The sequence below is a fragment of the Pinus tabuliformis genome, chromosome 9 (genome assembly GCF_031772625.1).
Source record: "Pinus tabuliformis cultivar Carrire ecotype Pingquan chromosome 9, CPIR1, whole genome shotgun sequence".
NCBI lineage: Eukaryota > Viridiplantae > Streptophyta > Pinopsida > Pinales > Pinaceae > Pinus > Pinus tabuliformis.
Genome location: NC_142307.1, coordinates 795,203,495 through 795,225,250, shown reverse-complemented (window position 1 = coordinate 795,225,250; position 21,756 = coordinate 795,203,495). Strand labels below are relative to the sequence as shown.

At 36.4% G+C, this 21,756-nt stretch overlaps 1 protein-coding gene across 1 annotated transcript; it reads right to left on the bottom strand.

Annotated features, from left to right (window-relative positions):
• Window positions 1-2,077: 2,077 nt before the first annotated feature.
• Window positions 2,078-3,691, bottom strand: LOC149151141 (uncharacterized). Its single transcript, XM_089443071.1, has 2 exons — window positions 3,190-3,691; window positions 2,078-3,027 (listed from the first exon to the last, which is right to left on the bottom strand). The coding sequence occupies exons 1-2, from the start codon at window positions 3,689-3,691 to the stop codon at window positions 2,078-2,080; spliced, it is 1,452 nt and encodes a 483-aa protein (XP_089299197.1).
• Window positions 3,692-21,756: the final 18,065 nt, after the last annotated feature.

Here is a 21,756-nt window from a genome sequence, read left to right as displayed (position 1 = left end):
AAGTTAGGTATACTGGCGTCAAACATAGAGTTCAACGAATCTAGAAATCCAATAACGAGGAAAACAAAATCCAAGCACATCGTTCAGCAAATGCCCTGCACCTGGACCAAAGGGCAAGGACTAATTATAACGGTTTAGATTGTAGAATTGTTTAGATGATTAAAAGTATAAGTATTTGAAATTTAATTTAAAAAATTAAATTGGTGCTCCACTAAGTAAATTTGTAATTTTTTGGAATTATTTTTAAAGTTTTTATAAAATTAAATATTAAATTTATTATGTTAAAAAATTAAAGATATTTTTTTTAATTTTTGACTGATAAATAATTATTTTTATACGGTTTAAAATTAAATTTTCAGAATTAATAATTGTTATTTTAATAAATTAATGTCATAATTAATAATATTTATTTTAATAAATTAATGTCATAATTTAAATATTATTGATTTTGATTTTTTTTATTTTGGATAGTTATATTTTTTTATTATTATTAATATTATTGATTCGATTAATTTTATATGGTATAAAATTAAATTATTAGAATTAATAGTGGTTACTTAATAATATTTCTTTTAATAAATTAATATCATAATTTAAATATTATCGACTTTATTTTTTTATTTTGGTTAGTTATATTATTTCTCATTAATATTATTGATTTTGATTTTTCTATTTGTGTTAGTTATATTTTTCGATTATTTCTTATTAATATTATTTAAATATTACTTAATATTTGTTTTTAATAAATTAATATTATAATTTAAATATTACTTTTCAAAAATAGATGTTGAAATTATGGTCTCTACATTGCTCTCTATTTAAGCCTTTGTCATGGTCTACCACTTCATCTCATCCTAATGATGAACCGCACTAGTTTCTCTTTGTCATCCTCCACTTCATCTGATTGTGATGATGAACCACACTCGTTGGTTGAAAATGGGTTGGCCAAAAGTTTCTCTTATGTGATTTCTACAGAAAGACTTTTCTTTAATTAAATATTGTTTAAAAAAAATATATCATTTTTTTCCCGATTTTTCCATTATTAATATTTGCCATTATGTTTTTACTAACCATGGAAACTGTCACCTTTAAAAAACAAAATCAGCAATGTTGCAATTACATTGATTTTTCCCTTACATATTTTCTTCATATTTTTTCCTTGGAAGTTTTTATTATTGAATGTATTATATATTTTCACAATTCAATTTTAAATCATGATATAATATAAAAAATAAAATTTAAGTCAACACTAAATAAAATTTGCCCTCACACTTATGCTTTTGTATAACTAATTTTTTTTTATTTTAATATACTAGACATTGTAAACTTTTATATAAGATATCAGGATACTTCATATTAATTTGATTTTTTCTACATAGAAATTCTACCAAAATTATTTATTTCCCATTGAATCAGGATGAAAATAAAAAGTTAAATAAATAATTTATTACAATAATTAGTTTTTAAAAAAATGTATTTTATGTATATGAAATATATACATTATTTAATATAAAGATACTAGACATTATAATTTCTCCTCTTTATTTGGTTTCATAAGTTAAAGATGGAATAAAATGTGCATAGACACATTTCAATAAACTCTTTACTTTTGTAACAAACCATGCCTATCTCTATTTTACTCTAAGGTTATATAGTCCACTAATTACTTATAGTACTTCCCTTCATCGTGTTCAAATGTGTTTTATTATTAAATTTATGAATTTGTTCAAGCATTCAATAATTGTTATCGACCATTTTTTGTATAAAAGACAAATACTAAGTAGAAACATTGTATATTAGACTTATTTTAATAAAATTTAAAAGGAAATAATAAATGGACATCAATCATAATATTTAATATTAGTATTTTTTGTTTCCTAAATTGTGAGAGTCAAAACTATAGAGGATGTTTTTAAGATGGCTCCACTTTTGCCCAATTTTCTAAAAGTGACTTTTATATTACAGTATGTCTTTTTTTTTTTTTTTTAACTGAAACGAGTATTTTATTTATTAAAGGCCAAAGCCAAACAAGTATTACAAATCCCTTTCATTTCTTTTCTCTGTTTTTCTAGTGCTCCTAAGGAATGATTGCCATTTTCGGAATCTCTGCATTTATACTGATCATAATTTTTTCAAGATTGCATCCTACATTTGCTAACCTGTCTGCTTCAGTGTTTAAATCTCTGAGGATATGGAAGAGCTGTGCTGATGAGAATTCTTTCAGTAATCTGTTTACTCTTGCTAGCTGCTTGTTTAGAACTGGATATTTGAGACTTTTCTTGTGAATTAGAGACCTTATCAGCAGTTCTGAATCTCCCAAAACTATAATTTCATTTGCATTTCCTTTTCTGGTCAGTTGACAAGCTTTTAATAGACTAAGTGCTTCTGCTTGATTGTTGGTTTTTATCCCAAGTCCCCAACTGAATTCCTCTTTTCTGCCATTCTGAAAGTAAATGACGCCTCCTGCTCCTGATCTGCCTGGGTTTCCTTTCGAAGCCCCATCAAAGAAGATTGTACATTTACCTTGTGACTTCCACCAATTTTGAAAATTGTCCGAGTTGTCTCTGTACTGCCAGTTTTCCTTGTGGTTTGGGCGGATGATGGCATGAGTAGTTGGCATGGGAGTATAACCTTCCAGCCACGCCTTTTCTTCATTTCTGAGGTTGCTGTCTTTGACGCTAGTTTGTCTCAGAGTTTCCAGGAGGAGATCCTTGGCCTGCCTTACTACTGCTTCTGCATTTATGTCTTTGTGATTGAAGACAGCTTCATTCCTGGAGAGCCACAACTTCCAACAAACGTATTTCGGTGCAGCAATCCATAACTTGTACCAAAGAGATTTTTCGTTGATGCTGTGGGGGTACCGAGTTTTCCATGTCAAAAACAAATCTGTGATCGGACAGCGTGTTGGGGGACTCGCATTCAGCCCTATTAAGAAGCTGTTCCACACTTTCTGTGCGTACTCACAGTCAATAAACAAATGGACTGCTGTTTCTGAAGCGTTCTTGCAGAGGACACAACGATGCGGGCCTGCAAAGTTCCTTTTGCACAAATTGTCTCCGGTCAAGATTTTGTTGTGGAATAAGGTCCAGCTGAAGAAGTTAATCTTGGGAATGTTGAAGCTTTCCCATATTTGTTTCCAAACTGAATCCGGATACTGTGACTCCTATTTTCCTTGCATTTGAAAGTAGCCTTGTTTGACCGTATACTCTCCTGTTTTCCCCCATCCCCATTGATCTTCCTCTTCCTTATGCACAGGAGTAAAATCTGTTATTGCCTCTAACAGGATTTTTGACTGTTCTTTTAAGTGGATTGGGATGGTTGGCAACGTCCAGCGCTGCCAGTTGCCATTGAGGTCCCACTCTGCTATGTCCTCAATTTTCCTTACCCCTTTAGAGATTAACCAGGCTCTCAACTCTGCTATTTCGTTGATGGTGGATAGAGGGGAGTGATTCATGATTCGTTCTTTCCATAGCAGCGAGTTCTTGCCATTCCCAGGAATTTTGTATAAATGGTTTCGGAAAAATTCAATCCCTCTGCAACACAGCCTCCAGGCCTGCATTCCTTTTGGAGATTGCGCTGGATTGAAAGATGCTATTGGTTGCTTTTGTAAATATTTGAGGTTCAGCAGCTGACTGATTGGGTGCGAAGGTTCTGTAATTAATTGCCACAGGAGTTTGCCTCCCAATGCCATATTTGCATGTTGGGGATCGCGGATCTGAAGTCCGCCTTCAGTTATTGGGCGTTTCACAGTCTCCCAATTGATGAGGTGGAAGCGTTCCTTGTTACCTTTCCCTCCGCTCCAGAGAAAATTTCGAATGATGCTGGAGATTTGATCAGTAATTTGTTTTGGAGCCAGCAGCAGCGAGGCTTGATATGTGGGAAGGGCAGAAAGCACAGATCAGATGAGGGTGAGTTTGCCTCCGGTGGTGAGCCAAACTCCGCCCCACGCTGTTATCTTATTTTTGAATTTAGATATCACTTCTTCCCACAGTTGGTTTCGATTGGAGCCCCTCGTCAATGGTAAGCCGAGGTATTTCATTTTTTCCCACAAAGCGTATCCTTTGAACCCCAGAACGTTGGAAATTCTGTCTGTGGCGTGCTGATCGATATTCCAACTGTAAATTGCACTTTTCCTTTCACTTACTAATGCACCGGTGATGTTGCAGTACTGTTGAAGAATGGTTTTGAAAGCGCTTACAATTCTAGTGGATGCGCCCCCCAACAGAATTGAATCATCTGCGAATAGCGCATGATTCACCGGGGCTATGCCTTGAACTATCCTTATCCCTGGAATGGTACCAACTTGTTTCTCTTGGGTTAGCTTGCGACTTAGAACGTCTGCCATCAAGATGTATAGAAAGGGCGAAAGAGGGCAGCCCTGCCTCAATCCCCTGGTTGCTTGGAAAAAATCCGTTGGTCTGCCATTCACCATTGGGGCGATCCAAACGTTTTCTATACAAGCCTTGATGAGGTTTATGAAGTCCTGTTTAAAGCCAAATGCTGCTAGAACCCTGTACAAAAAGGAACGATTAACACGATCAAAGGCATTGCACATATCCAATTTAATGATCATACCTTGTTCTTTCCGGGTTAGGCTGGAATGGAGAGCTTCTTGAATCTGGATGACATTATCCAGGATTTGTCTACCTTTTACGAATCCTCCTTGTGCCTGAGAGATGAGCTTTGGGAGTAGAGGCTTGATTTTGTTGGCCAGCAGCTTGGCCACAATCTTATAAGATATGTTGCAGAGAGAAATCGACCTATATCTGTCAAAGGTCCTGGGGTTTGTTTCCTTAGGAATTAAGGCTAGGAAGGTAGAGTTTATTCCTCCCCCTACTTTTGCCTTCCTCAGGATTCCTCTTACCATTCTGAATAGGTCGTTTTTGATGATTTCCCAACAGATTCTGTAGAAGTGAGCTGAGAACCCATCGGGTCTTGGAGCTTTATCCGGTTCCATGGACCAAACTACATCAGTTATCTCCTCATCCGTGACTGGGGTCAACAGAGAATCGTTGTCCTCCTCTTTGACTAGGTTTAGGATGGTTGAGAGGAACTCCTCTGCGTCCTCCTCATTTCCATTTCTTTCCGCACTTAAAAGATTCTGGAAATGAGTGACAGCTGCTTCTTTGATTTGAGAAAATCCATTGTACACCTGTCCGGTTGTGCTTGTTATCTCTGCTATGTGATTACGGGAAACTCGTGCCCTGCACTGTCTACGAAAGTATTTGGTGTTCCTGTCTCCAGACTTGAGCCACAAGCTTCTGGACTTTAACCGCCAGTATTCTTCTTCAGTTCTGAAACAACAATATGCTTTCCTTTGGGCAGTTTTTTCTATGTCCAAATCTGTGGGAGAGGGATTCTCCTCCATTTCGAATTGGACTCTTTCCAGCTGAAGAACTACTTCTTTCCTTTGGCTAGTTGGAGTTTGCAGAGATTTTTTAATCCAGTCCTTCAGAGCTTTTTTGGTGTTTTTTATTTTTTGTTCCCGCACATAACTTGGGGATCCGTTAACATCTATCCTCTAGGCCGTTTGAACAGTTTCATAGAATCCGTCTTTGCCTGCCCAGAGAGGGCTGAAGCGAAAAGGGAGAGGGCCGAGATCTTCTTCTTTTTTGATACAGAGTAGAACTGGCTTGTGATCCGATGTAAGCTTGGGGAGGATCTTGGAGAAAACCATTCTATTGTCCAGCATTAATGTGCTACTGATGAGAAACCTGTCCAGCCTAGCAGAGATTTGATTTTCTCCTGATCTGTTGTTGGACCAGGTATATTTACCTCTTATAGGTTTGAAGTCAACTAGATCCCACTGCGTAATCAGATTTCCCACAGTGTTGACGAAGGGGTCTCTAGAGTATGTTCCTCCTCTTTTTTCTTTGGGGTCTAGTATGATATTCAGATCTCCTCCAATGACTATGTTCGTAGGGTTAATCTGTTCTATATAGGCCATTAGTGTCCTCCAACACTCTCTCTTTTCTTCATAGTGGACAGGGACATACAAATTAAAAAGAGCCAAGGGAAGATTGCTTACCGTATGTCGCAGATCTGTGTGGATCCAATGTTGGGTCTCTGTGGATCGTTCCAAAGTGAAAGAGCTTTTTGACCAAAACGTGCCTATTCCACCGACCGATCCCCTTGCACTAATAGCCTTTCCTGAATCAAATTTCCACTTCAACATGCTAGTGTTTAGAAGGGTTTCCCCTTCTACTTTGGTCTCTTGGAGCATAAGGATGTCCGCAGACTCCATCTTCAATAAGTCTTTGATAGCATCTGCCTTGTTGGGATTACCCAGACCCCTACAGTTCCAAGAGATCAACTGCATCATTTACCACTTAAAGGGGTAGGCCCTCCTCCTTTGGAGGCCCTAGGCCTGATATTCCTCCCTAGTGTCATTTCGATGGTAGCTTGACTGCCGAGGGTTTTTTGTCTTTCTGACTCCTCTTCTCTGGTTTCCTTGTTTGATCTTCGTCCAGCCCTTTTTGTTGTCCTTTCAAATGTTTCATCATCTGATGATCCCATATTCTCTATGGTTTTCTTCTTTTTTTTGATTATTTCTGCGTATGAAGGGGAAGAAATATTTCTTGGGGTGTGGATTGGGTTATTACCTGGTTCCATGGTTTCAATATTCTCCTGCTGTGGTGGTTCTTCTTCCCCTACTTCCGGAGGATCTGAAGGAGGCGTGAGGATTTCAAAGGGGTTTTTATCCCCCTCATTGCCTTTTGTTTCACTGCTTCCAGCGTTTTGGTTACTTGTGCTTCCATTATCTACTTTGTTCTCTGTCCCTTTAGCCTTGTTTTTGTTACTCTGTCTGCTGAATGTTGTCTTCTTTGCCTGTTTCCATTGATCTTCTTTATCCTTCTCTGTTGCCTCCTCGTTTCTTTTTTTGCAGTATCTTGCAAAGTGCCCGTACTCATGGCAGAATCGACACTTGAAAGGCAGCTGTTCGTAATCAAGCTCTTGGATGTGTGTCCAGTTTGCCACCGATAGCTGAATCGCTTCGGGTAATCCTGTTTCCAGATCGACCTCCACACAGATCCAGGCACAAGAGTATTGATCCTTCCTTGGGGCCTGGTCTATGTATTTTCCTAGTGCGTTTCCTATGGATTGAAGTGAGATTTGATTCCAGCAATGCAGGGGAAGATGCGGGAGGTGCACCCAAACAGGGACCGCCTTGGGCACATCTTGCGCTGGATCGAAATCAGTAGACCATTTGTTCAAGTAGAGTCCTTGAGGCCCCATGAAGTATGGCCCGTTTCTAAAAATCAGGCCTCTGTCCTCTGTACTGTCGAACAAGAAAACGAAATACCCTTTGCCTACAAAGTAGACTTTGATTCCTTCATTTACCAAGGGTAACCAATTCCTTTTGACCCATTCTTCGACTGCTCTCGGGGATGGCCACAAACCGGTGAACTGGCCGATCAGACCTTTTTCTGCTAAATTCAGCGCAGATCTACAGATTTCCTCCTCTGGTAAGGCAACCTTGGGTATATTGTCCAGTTTTTTGACGAATTTTTGCTGCGGGCCTGTGACCTGGCGTTTTCCTGTTGCAGTTACACGAGCCTTAAAGGCTTCAATCTCCGGAGGGAAGGGGGGAGGGGCTACAGGGCCACCTCCAGGCTCCATGAGGGAAAGCGCTTGCAGGTCGCTCAAAAGGCGCGGCTAGGGTTGCAGCGCGGCAGCTCGGAGCGAGTGGTTTATATCACAGTATGTCTTAACAGTACACTCCGTCACCATTTATTCTACAAACATAAGAATATTTTATTAATATTTAAAAAAAAATAACTGAAATAATTGTATTTTTTTAATTATTTTATATATTTAATAATATTGTTATTTCTAAAAATATCAATAATCTTAAAAGTTATTTAAAGTTACCATTTTAGTTAAAATTATTAGGTTCATAAAACAATTATTAATTAATAGCTTTACTATAATTTCCAAAAAAATATTAATGTATGTACACTTTTGTAATCCTAATTTTATATATTTGATAATAATAATATTTAAAAAATTATTAGTAATTTTAATAATTTATTTAAATTATCATTTCAATTGTAATTATTATATTTAAAAAATAATATATATCTATCTATATATATAATGCAACTGGATTATAATCAAATTAAGTAACTCTCGTAACATTTTATAGCCAATAAATTTAAAATTATATATAATACTTTTTCCATCCATTTTTATGTTGCTTATGTTTTTTTAAATATATAAGAGAGAATTATGAAAGCTAACTAAATATTTAAAATATGAACTCAATTACTTAAGTTATAAAAGCTATACGAGATGTTTATGTTTTTAAAATGTATAAGACAATTCTTAAAGCTAATTAAATACTTAAAATATAAACTCAATTACTTAAATTAGTATTTTATTTTTGGATGTACACAGTACGAGTGATCTTGTGGTGGGTCTTTTGCTGTATAAATTTATCTGCACGCAATATTGTCAAGATCACGCCTCATACTTCATGGAATGAGTAAACCCCAGACCATACATACGTTCCTTAAGCCATTACTTTAATTATTTAAAAATAAAATTTTAATATTATATTTTTTATATAATTAAATTTTAAGTTTAAATTAGAGATTTTCATTTGATTTTAAAATAAAATAGTAATTAAATTAATAGTCTCTATAATAATAAATCTGTGATTGTTTGTGTTTTTAGTTTAATATGGAAGATATGTTGTAATCTCTTGTTTTGATATGTTCTTGTTATGTTATATTATCTAAACATTTTAAACATTTTGAGTCAGTCTAATTACTAGTGGTTTTGGGACTTCCGGTTTTGATAATCCATAGTTTTTTTCCATGATAATCTTCTCTAATATAGCCTATTTAAAAGCATAAAATTCTAATTATTTTTCTTTTTTCCAAAATTGTTACTTTAAGTTATATATTATTTGAATTTCCTCTGTATTTGTAGTTTTAGAGTAGTTGATTGAAGACCTTCAACCGAGCATTGACTTTAAGCAATATTTGAAGAGATTAGATATATAAATCATTCATCTTGATAAAATATTGGAAAAGGGGTTTGAAAAATCGTTTACAAGAAGGACACATATACTAAAACAAAGATTCGTTTAGGTTATGTCCATACTATTATTGGAGAAAGGGTTTGAAAAAGTATTTACAAGAATGAAAGATAAAATAAGAGATTTGTAGTTAAATTGTTTAATTTCACTGAGATTTGTTTAGATTGTTGCCATACTTCTATTGAAAAAAAAAAAAATCGTAAAAAAAAATTACATGAAGGATAGATAAACTAAGATGTAATAAAAATGTTTAATATTAGTGAGAGGAATTATATATATATATATATATATATATATATATATATATATATATATATATATATGAAGAAAGCTGTCCAAATACAGATTTCGCATATCTGGTAGTTAGTTAGGATTGAATTTAATTGAATAATCAAATGAGGCCCTACTATAATGGATTGGTATTTGAGATTTAATTGAATAATAAAATGGGGCATTGTTATTTTGTTGATAAATTGATATGATAAAATTGTAGTCATAATTTTTTTGAAAATTTGACTCAAATATTAAAATGCTATCAATTGAGGAGAAACTTGTTTTATTTTTTTTACAAAATGTCATGAAGAAAAATCTTCTTTGTTTTTTACCAAATTCTATAAAAACGACAGAAAAAATTGACATAATAGTTTTAGTAAAAATCAAATCATTGTAATGTTAAAATTGCCGCAAGATTTTAAAAAAAAAATATGTTCTACTCTTTTTTCTTTTAAATACTAAAATTTTGAATTGAGAATTTGCGAATTGTAACTTAATACTTATTACTCACGAATTTCAATTTCGCATCAAGTGTCACCACCATCTATTTGGCATTAAGTTCCACCCTCCAAAACAAATTGTGGGTAAGTCGACCACTCGGTGGATCGAGGGTAAGTCAACCACTCGGTGGATCCAGAAAACTATCTTTATATGCTACATAAAAAGAATGATACGTGTGAAGGGTCAAAGAGAGAACCAAGTAGACTTTGAAACAAGAAATTCCTAAAGACAAGTACCTCTCTAGGCTTTAGGATGAGGTTGAAGGTTGAGGTTTAGGGTTAGAGTTAAGCCCACATATGTTTAGCTTTCTAGGCTATAGGGTCAAGGTAAAGGGTGAGATGTGTTATGTTTAGGGGTTAATTTAATGTTAAATTTGGATTGCTTGAAATCATATTATTCAATTATTTTATTTAATTTTCAAATTTTTAAAAGATTTCAAAGTGATTTAAATTTTTAACAAAATCACATAAATAAACATACATACTTAAGTAGTACAAACATTTACATGATAATTCAATATTTTTATTAACTTTAAAATCTTTGGAAGAACCCATTCATTTAGTGATTTAAATCTCTAACAAAATCACATAAATAAATAAGGAGTACAACCAAATCACATAAATCATCATATATCTATACTAATTATGGATCTATCAAGTGCCTAGAGGAATCAAATCCCTTAAGGTGAAAACCTCTTTTTTGAATGCAAAACTTGAAGAAAGGTTTTCACCTAAAGAGATTTGGTCCCTCTCAATGCTTGATAGATATGGATTTAAGATGGATCTACACACTTTATAAAGTTAAAAGAATAACACTAAACTCAACAAAAATATATATAATTAGGAATATTTCTTTAAAATTATAATTTAAATAAAATAATATTGTAAAAAAAAAAAATTAGTTTCAAAATATTTATAATTAATTTATTAATTTATTAAAAATAATAATAAATATTAAATTCATAAATAAAATTACACATCATTTCTTTTGTATTATATTTTTTTAATATATAATTTCTTCTATTTTAAAATTAGATTATTTTTTAAATAGTTTTTGGCAAAAGCCAAATAACACTAGCAATGGTTTATCAATAAATTCCCTCATGGGGTGACATTCAAGCAAATGAGTGGGATCAGGGATTGATCCCACCATCTTGCTATGAGCAATCAATAAATGTAGGGGGTGGTGTGGCCACACTTATGCATGCTCAAACATGTGAATGGTTGATATAAGGGAAGACATGGAATATAGCATCCAGAATTTTATTTTAGGATTGGTCAACCAATTCTAGGGTCGAAGTGGGAGGGAAATGTTGGGTTCCTTCCATAGGAGGGATAGTTGAATGCAAGAGGGATTTCTATGAAGTCTGATAATAATTGCTCATGATATCAATGGAAATTTCTTGTGTATATTTCTAGAGGGATTTCTAAGGGAGCTGCTATTAGCTTGACCTTATCCTTAATTGTTTAGGCGAGAGCTTGACGCCAGAGTTAAGGGGAATTGAGAAATGGAAGTAAATAGGGAGGGGTGGCTACATTTTAGCATGGGTTTGATGCTACACAAATGCTCCTCGAGTAATTGACATGCCAAAATTCAAAATTGTCTTCTGAATCTTCTTCGTTTATGTTACTAGTGCATGCAAACCAAGAGAGTGCATTGTGGAATGAAGGATTCGATCATTTGAATTACATGTACCTCCAAGGGCTTGGTAGAGAAGGAATGATTACAGGAATTCCCAAGATTAAATTTTCCAAAGGATTTTTCTATAGCTGCATTATGGGAAAAAATTCAGAGGAAAATTTTGACAAAGGATAGGTAACAAGGGCATCATCTATCCTCGAGCTTGTGCACAACAATATCATTAGACCTTTCCCCAACCATCTATGAGAAAAGTGAGTTATGTTTTTACATTTATAGATGACTTTTCATGCTATACTTGGGTCTATTTTATTAAATCCAAGTCAAAGGTATTTGCATTTTTCAGGAATTTAAAGTAGATGTAGAAAAATAGGCACGAAAAGGCATCACAATATAACACAAAGATAATGGGGGGAATATGTGAAAAATAAATGGAAAGGATTTATTCAAACGCAGGTATTCAATTACAACACACAGTGTTGTACAATATAGCAAAATGTTATGGAAGAAAGAAAGAACAAAACACCAAAATAAATAGCCAATTGCATGTTGCATGTAAGGTCATTACCTTGAGATTTATGGATTGAATCAATCAATTGTGCCACTTATATCTAGAATGGAGTACAACAAAAATAATTGAATGGGGTGACTCCTTAAGAGGATTGGTGCAATAAGAAATTGGAAGTCACCCACTTTCATATCTTTGAATCGTGAACATTGGCTCAAATTCCATTGGATAAGAAAAAGGATTTAGGGCCATAGGGAAAGGAGTGCATGTTCATGTGATATTCAGATGAATTCAAAGGGTAGAAGTTGTTATATATTTCCAAATAAGAACTCTTTATTGAGAGGAGTGTAAAGTTTGAAGAAGATCCTCTACATGCAACTCCAGAGGAACCTGCTACATAACTTCTGCCACGTCCAGATGTCAATCTTCGAGATGATGATTCTTCATGCACTTCATATCAGAATTTTGAACCTAATGAGCAGGTCATAGAAGATTCATGTTCCCCACCACCTTACGAATCAATGGCTTGGGAAGCACACTTCCATTCCACTTCATCAACTAGGGTGAAGGTCTAAAGGTCTATTTTTCAGGTGATAAGAGAAAAGGTGAGTAAATGGAACCTCGTGAGTGATCTCTTAAGTGATCCTACCATGAGATCTCAGGTGGAAGAAATTTTGCATGCACTTACATCTACGAAACCATGTATTCCTATGCATTGCAACATGATTTTAGCTTATGATCATTAATATTATGAAGAGGTTGAAGGCAATCCCAAATAGGAAGCAACATGGATGAGGAATACAATTTGCTCATTTTGAACCACACATCGGATTTTGTTCCACTTCTAGCAGGTCAAAAGCTTTTCCATTTTAAATGGATCTAGAAAACCAAAAGAGAAGCAAATGGAATGATCAACAAATATAAATCGAGGTTGGTAGGTAAAGGTTTTCTGCATGTACATAGGATTGATTATGATGACACATTTGCACTGCTGGAAAAAATGGACTCCATTAGGATGACTCTTGCAATTGCAGCAACAAAGAAGTGGGAGGTTCACCACATGGATGTGAAGAACACATTTCTTCATGGTGATATTAATGAAGAGATATATGTGGAGAAACCAAAAGGATTTGTTTAGGACTCATCCTTAGTGTGCATACTGAGGCAATGTTTGTACGACCTTATACAGGCACCTTGTGCATGGTACGTGAAGATGGACTCCTACCTTCTCTCCCAGGGTTTCCAACGTTGTAAGGATGATCCAAATATTTATATGATGAGGAAATATAGTTCATTACTCTTGATAATATTGTATGTACACAACTTACTTATCACAAGTAATTCACCCTCAACAATTTTTATTGTCAAGTTTGCTCTACATGATAGGTTCTCCATGACTGACATGGGGCTTTTCAGCTATTTCTTCGTCTTGAGATTAATTAGTCTAATTCAAGAATCACATTGTCTTAGTCAAAGTATTCATGGGATCTACTTGTTAGATTCAAGATGACTAATTGCAAGCCAGTATCCAGACCTTTATTATCCTGAATTAAGCTGGAAAATGGAAGTAAAACATTGTTGGTAGATTGTACACTTTACAAGCAAATGGTGGGTAATATTTTGTACCTCACTCACTCATGGCTAGAAATCTCCTATGCCCTTGGATTAGTATCCAGGTACATGTAGGAGCCACATGAGCTCCATTGGAAAGTAGCCAAAAAGATTCTTTGGTATGTTAAGGGGACCCAATGTGGCTACATATTGCTAGGACCCGCTTTATTTAATTTTTCACCTTAGTTGAGCTTCAAGGGGGTATTGGTGTGTGACATTTCTATGTATTTTTGGTATTTAGTCACACTTAGTTGTAATTAGTGGAGTAGAGTCATGCATGCATGAGTTTTACTTCTCTTCACTATAAGTGGAGTTATGCATGAGCCATGAAATAGTTAATTGATGATTGCATGTTGATTCTCTAGTTAACTAGGACTAGGTTTCAGTTGAATTCAGTACAATTCCACATATGCATGTTGATTCTCTAGTTATCTCTGGGATTCTACTAGTTTAATTGACTAGTTAACTAATTTACTGAGCTAGTTAACTAGGCCTATAGTTAAGAGATGTTATGTAGGCACTATGACACCCAACCAAGGCTCATGTCCTCATGGACGCTATATATCATTGTATTATACTTGATTTTTTAATATAGAGATATAGAAATCAATTTAATGGTAATACCTTTTGCAATATTTAATTATTACCTTGTAATTGTTACATTTGTTTCCATCTAGATTCTCTATAGGTGTATAACACAAAATCTAAAAAATCATTGCATGTCTCGATAAGTGTTGATAAATCAAAAAACACAACATATGATTTTCTGTGTGCATTGTATTGAAGCTGATGTGCTACGCAAATAAAAATCTTTAGGAATTTCTTATATGTAAAGGAAACTACATATATACTACATTGCACTAATCGAACACTAATGTGATACAAAATCCTTCATGTTTAAAGATTACTTTCAATTTCTTAAAAAAGTGCACCCTTTGCAAACAAACAACCCACTCTTGTTTTCCTTTTAAGCTAGATCCTATAGTTTCTTTCAAGTTCAAATTAATTTCCAATTTTATTTATTTTTGTAACGATTCTTATTTTGCTAGCTTTCTATCTTTAACATCAATTGACAGAAAATGTAACCATACATACTTTATAATTCAGTTTTTTGCAAGTCACCACGATGATAGTTAGAAAAAACCACGATAATGCAACTCATTAACCCTACAAAAACAACCATTCCAAAGGATCCCACTACAATCAAGGGTTTGGCTGGGAAGAAATCAAGGAAAATATGTGCCCCTTATTAGAAATATTATTGTTAGTTTTGCTAAACCTAGGGCCCTGAACTATGCAAAAGTCAGAACAAGGGTTTACTCATGAATGGGAGCATTTTTTATAATAGAGAAGTTGTGGCTACTGAGCAAGAGCCCTATAATGGTGAAGTTGTGGCCACTGAACAAGAACCTTATCAAGGAGAAGTTGTAGCTATTGAGAAAAAGTCCTCACCTAAAACCCTAGAATATGCAGCACCTTACCCTGAGGGTTTATCAGGTTTTCTGAAGCAGATAAATGTTAGGGAAGCCGCTGGTGAGAAGGCTAATCCTGTTAGTGCTCCGAAGCCTTTTCAAATCTTGATCAAATTTATTTTTGAGCAGTCGATGTTTTTATGGGTCGAATATATGGATATAGTAAAAGACATCAAGCTATCACTGGAACTCAAAACAGGGCTACCCTTTAGATTACAACGCCTTCTTTTTTAAATTAAGCAAATTGAAGATCTATTTCCTCTCTCTATTTATAATTTATGCAGGTATGTCACAGTTTTCTTGGCTCTTTGACTGTGTGGGGGAGCTTTGGGAAATCCTTCCTCTTCCCAAGACCCCTCTTGCAAAGACGCGGTTCGAAACTAGGTTCCCCAAAGTGTAGAGTTGCCTTAGGAATGTCCTATGCCCTTAGGCAAGGTGGCTCAAACCCAAGCTACTCTGGGTATTTTTATAGTAGACAAAGTTGAGGATGTTCCTTCAGTGGAAATCACTCATCCAAATTTGGATGGAATCTATGAGTTGTTGGTAGGTAATGGCCTCATATGTCATTTCAATGGGCTATGGCCACATATAGCATACCTTTACAAATGGATCCATTCAACTTGGACCAAGGCATGTAGGGTCCTCTTCTATTCCAAGGGTTTCTTCATCATAATCTTTTACAATGATGTGGATTATCAGAATGCTCTTTCCAAGGGACCTTGGTTTTGGGGAAAAGTTGGACTCTTCCTAACCCATTGGTTCCCATATTTTGACCCCTCCACAATTGTGATCACAAAGCTACCCATTTTGGTTAGGCTCCCAAATTTTTCGACCCATCTATGACATTCTTTAGTGTTTCTAGGTATTGGAAACACCTTGGGTCATTTTATAGCCATAGATATCTTGCAAGGCCAATGTGGAGTCTTCACCTATGGCAAGATTTGCGTAGAACTCAACATCAACAAAGCCTTTCTTGAGAAAAATAATTTAAAAATAGGTTATTTTCATTGGACCTAGTAGCTAGACTACGAGAACACTTCTTTTAAGCATTGAATTTTCCATCAAACATGTCATCTTCAGAACTCTTGTTCTCAAAAACTAGTCAATTGGAAGCCCAAATCTAAAGCATGGAAGTTGCATCCCACCTCCTCGAGAAGAGGAGGCTTCCTCTTCCTCGAATCAGGAAGATGATGACATGCTCCCATTGGTTGAGGCCCAAAATCCAGATCTCCAAAAGCCTAGTGAAGGAGGTCAAGAGATCCATTTTTTTTTCATCTAGAAGAGAAGAACTCAGTAAAAATGTTCTGATGGGTGCCATGAAGTGCGCCCATGAATCAACCTCCTCAGACTCTGACAAGGATGTCTCCTTAGATTTTCAGAATAATCTTAAGGTAGCTAAGGTAGCCACACCTCCAGAAGGTTGGATCAAAATAGCAAAGAAGAAAGGCAAGAAAGGACGTAGTGGTGATTAACCCCAAGCTATGTGATTCCATTGTTTCTATTTATTTGTTTTCTGTATGTGTTATGTACTTTGTTTCATGGCCATCGTTAGGCATGTTCTGTCTATGGCCATATTTAAAACAGTTCTATCATATGACCATCATATGTTATCAATGTAAAACTTTTTATATTAATAAAAATCATTTTATACTAATAAAAAAACCATACGTACTTTATATATCTGTATTATAAGCAACTAATTCACAAAAAAATAATTGTAAAAACACAGAAAAATTTAAGTGAGACGAAATATTGTGTGATGAAAGAGGTAAAACACGCCCAACCAAAGTTAAATTAAACATAATATATTATTTATCTCAAGTGTTACGAAAGAGTTATAAATTTGTCCGAATCGGCCTAAATAATACATAAATTCAAGAATTCTATTTTATGGGGGAACTATTTTGTTTCACTAGATTCGTTTTTGGCATCTTTTGTCGATAAATGTAGGAGAAGAAAAACCAAGTTCCGTTGAGAGTTTCGCCATTTTTTTGAGGGAAAACCCTAATGGGATGATTAAGAAATAATTGATTGGTACCTTGTCGGGTAGGATTCAATGAAGCTACAACAACAAATATATTTGTGATTGCCACCAGACACCAATGAGCCAATAACTAGTTGCTAGAAAACTAGTAAGTAACAATTTGATGCAGAAGTTAGTGGACAAAGTAACTGTCTACTTGAAAGAGATTGGATAACCAACAAACAATGAACTTAACTAGGTAATTATTGACAAAAGTATCTGTTAACGGTGTTGGACCCACCAACATGTCAGGGGATCTGCCTGGTAAGAAGTCCCAACTAGACCTCAATTCGCTTGGTGTAGGAGTCACAAAAATGGGGTAGTACTGTATCGCCTTGACTGCGGCTGCACACAAAGGTGATTAAGATATCCCTATTGGTAGTAAGCATGTCACATGCGTAGTAAGTCAAGGAAGGTGCATGAATGGGTCTAACACACATAACTGGGGTATGTGTGCACCCCTTAGAAACCTATGACAACATGCAGCTTGAAAGGGAACACAAGAGAGAGATACATCACCAGTTGGAAAGAAGGTTAGCCAATGATCCAAAGTGATGGTTAAACCAACACCTCATCTCGATATGGTTCATACAAACACATATAGATAAATCCATACATACATGCATAAACAACGAATACATATATCATTAGAGTAACCAAGATAGCTAAAATACAATAAAAACATATGCATGAAATGTGTTGGCTCTGTTATATTAAGAAAGTGAAAGCTCCAATCATACATACAACTATGACCAACCATTAGTCCCGACAGCGGAACGTTACAGTCATTGTCGCCTACTCCTCCAAAGAGATATACTAGCTCTATACTGTGGAGAAGCCAAGGCTCATTACAATACACTCCAAGCTTTCTCTAAGATACACCTATAGGAAGCTTGGCTCCCAAAAGCTTGTAAAATGAGTTATGAGGTTCTATAAATAGCAAAGGGTGGGGTGACCCTTGACATTCCCCTTTGTCACTCTTCACCTACCCTCATGACTCTTCAACTACAAGATGACTGTTACATTATACTATCGACACTTGTTCTTTTACTTTTACAAGATGTTACATTACAATCTGCACATGTACCCATGTGAGACAAAATAGGCTTGAGTAAGCCATGTAAGACATCACTAAGACTCGGATAGTTGTGGGAAGACCAACTCTTCGACATCCTTGCGATGATCATTGGTGGTAAACTGATGCCAATCTTGGTAGTTCGTGATTTTGTCTGTATTCTCTGTGGTGACATCCTTCTGGAAGCAAACTCTTGCCTCCGTTGCATCCGAGTACACTGATTTGGCTCCTCTATCCAACTCATCTGATAACATGTGCGTCATAGTATTGAGTGCAGCTGAACCAACAACATACTGATGCATAGTTTCTACGCTGATCTCCAAGTCTGTGTTGATGGTTATGCACATCAACTTGTCGAAGTACATGTCCAACTCCAGTTGGACTTGGTTCTTTGTCTTCACCTCGATGAGTGTGCCAATGGATGGGATCGCATGTGTGCACACAATGAAATCCATGCTCTTGAACACCCATGCATGTGATTGACAACACTGCTCGCCTTGTCTACTATGTGCCAACTGTTGGGATGGTCAAAAATCTGTATATGCATAGTTTCATCAATCTATGCATGTTGTGCCTATTGTTGTACTTGTTCCTGATGTGCTTCCTTCTCTCCTTTGCGCAACTCCTGTTCTTCCCTCAGTTGCTACTTCAACTCCTGCAACTCCTTCTCTGTTACCTCCATCCTCTATTTCTCTCTTTGCCTTTACGTGATCCTCCTATCATGCGGTCACCTCATAGCCTCAATCTCCAAAGCTGATTTCATCACGAGTGGATCTTCTTTGAACTTGCAGCTTTGCTTTGCCTCTATGCTGTCAACAACCTTGCTCTTTCCTCTGTTGTGCGCAAGTCTGCTACCCTATGCTACTGCTCACTGCGATGTCGTTGCCATTTCATATTGATATCATTTTCTATGAACAGCTTGGTGTCTTCATAGATAGGCAAGCTCATAGACACTTGCTCAATTGCATCCCCAATTGCACTCTCAATGGTTTCCTTTGACTCTGCTCTCTTGGAGGCCATTGCACCTGTACTACTGAGAGGCAGACGAACACCTGCGATACCTGGAGACATAGCAACACTCATGGCAAGCAGTCTGTCAGTTGAAAACCAAAACAAACATGAGGACTGACTTGCACCATACATGTGCAGCTAATTGTGAAGATTGCGTAATTTCCACCGGGAGGCTAGGAGACTGACTACCAAAACTGTGCAAGGCACAGTCTGGGCTGTCAGGAGGCTGACTGACTACTAGAACTGCACAATGCATAGTCCAACCTAGCTTACTGAGGACTAAAACTATTGAATTCACAGTTTCATTCAAAAAGGGCAAGAAAACCCAGCAAATTGCATTGCATAGTTTCTAGGGCCAGTTGGGCACTGCCTTCCAAAATTGCATAGAGCAAGCCTGGGGCTCAGTGCTGGCTAGTTTTGTACATTTTTTGGGAGGAAGGTAGAGATTTCATTCTCAGGGATGTGCATTGCTGGTTGGGCAAGGCAAGGTTCAGGCAAATGCAGCCCAGACCCACCGACAAGGGACTGAAAACATGAGAAGGTTTGAATGCATGGTGAGACTGAGTGTAAGCAAGAGTGAATGATCATGCATGCAAACAGTGAGTGCAAGATTCAGAAAATGGGAAAGCGAGCATGTGTGTGAAGTGAGTCATCGCAATGACGATCGTTAGTGCAGAAACAATGTCATGCATGCGACAGCAGTGAGATGTAATGAAAAACTGAAACAATGCTTCTATAAGCTAACATGCATCAAAACGACATAAAGTGTTCATTGAAACCAAGAAGACAACACTTACTCGAAGCGAAATACAAAAATCGACAGAAACACAACAAAAGACATGTAAAGCAGACTTACCTTGAAAAAGCTAAGTTGAATGTGCTGAAAATTCCTAGATGTGATGTGGGATGTTAGAGTTGCAAGATTGATGTGAGGAATGAGCTTTGTAGCGTCCAGAAAATGAGTTTTGATAAGATCGAGGTTATGACGCGCATGCCACAAATCTAGGAAAAAGTGACACTTGGTGGGAGGTTTCTAAAACGATCTTTACATGTAACATCCAGCTGCTAAAATTATATCCCTAAAATCTAGGGATGCTTTTTTCTTTTTGATTTTTGCCTTTTCGGGAAAAGCAGCCCATGCATGAAAATCAGGATTTCTCAGTCCTGGAGGGAACCGATCAACTTGAAAGCACATGCAGCAGTCTACAAGCCTGTGGATGAGATTTGCGCAGTTTCTGGGTTGCACACGACTAACTATCCTTCATGCACTATGCGATTTCTGGACTGAAGCCCTAGTTGTTCGTTAGAACTACGCAATTCCTGAGTTGAAGCCCAGTGTCACGCTGAACTACGCAATTTTCAAGGGGAAGGCTGCCTGGCTTAATTGTGCATTTCTGGAACCCAGTAGGCAGCCCAACAGGATTGCACAATTTCTGGAGGGAAGGCTTGTTCCCCTCTATAATTGCATAATTTTCAGGGGAAGCATCTCGGCCAAAAAATTTCCTAAGTCCAAAATGACAACCTGTGGTGAGAGGCAAACAAGTTGACATGCACACGCTGACAGGCCACTAAAACTCAGTTGAAGCCTATGTACTTTGGACAGTGCAAGACATGATGCTAAGGATGGTTGGTACAAAGGCTCCAAAACAAAGCTAAGGAAAAATTTTGGAGGGTGGTTGTAGCTGCTACAACACTTGGCGACACACTGGTAGAACTCCAGCTCTCTGAATGGACCTTGTTTCGTGAAAAGCAAGTCTAACACCTTTAGAAGTATTGTTCAGTTCTCTGATCATCTTGGTTCCCACACTAGCTTGATTGAAAGATGTAGCACCTTCCATGCTCTTGGTCGGTCAACACACATTTCAAGCCAAGTCAACATAGTTGTTTCGATTGGGGATGAGGGGTATATTGGTACACAAGCAATATGATAGTCAAAGTTTAAGTTTCATCTATGGTGTTGCTCCGCTTCCAGCAGGCCTGGATAGTACCTCGACGAAGTCATGCAACAACGCAAGCATCGCTCTGTTGCCAGCAAGCCTGGTTAGTAACCCGACAGAGTTAACCTATCTTCGCAGGAAGCCTTTCTTTTCTTTTGCCTTATTTGTTTTGCATTTTTTCAAATTTTTTCACATTTTCATTTTTTCATTTTTTTTTAAATTGTGCATAGCACTTATTCATTTCAGAAACGAAAGAGGGATCCTAACTTATTGATAGAAGAAGAGGTTGTTCCTTTAGAGAAGCATTTTGTATATGCCTTTGACATACTTGTTAATGTTTTCCCCCTTACCTTACTATACTTGAATGAGCTGACAATGGTTAACCCAAAAACAACCATCTAGAGTAGGTGATACTAGTTAGTGTGCAAGCATTGTATTTTCATCAAGGTTCACTTGGAAAAGAAAGTATTTTCCATTGGTGTATCATGAACTAAAGACAAAAAATTCTTCATACAGAGACTGGATGACAAATAACCAAGTATTGATAACTTCACAAGTCCTCTTGTACTTTACCCTGCTTCTTTCAAGAGTCGCACATGGTTCATGTGAAACTAACCTACGAACGTAAACAAGAAAACAAACAACTAAAGAGCGAAGAGAAGAA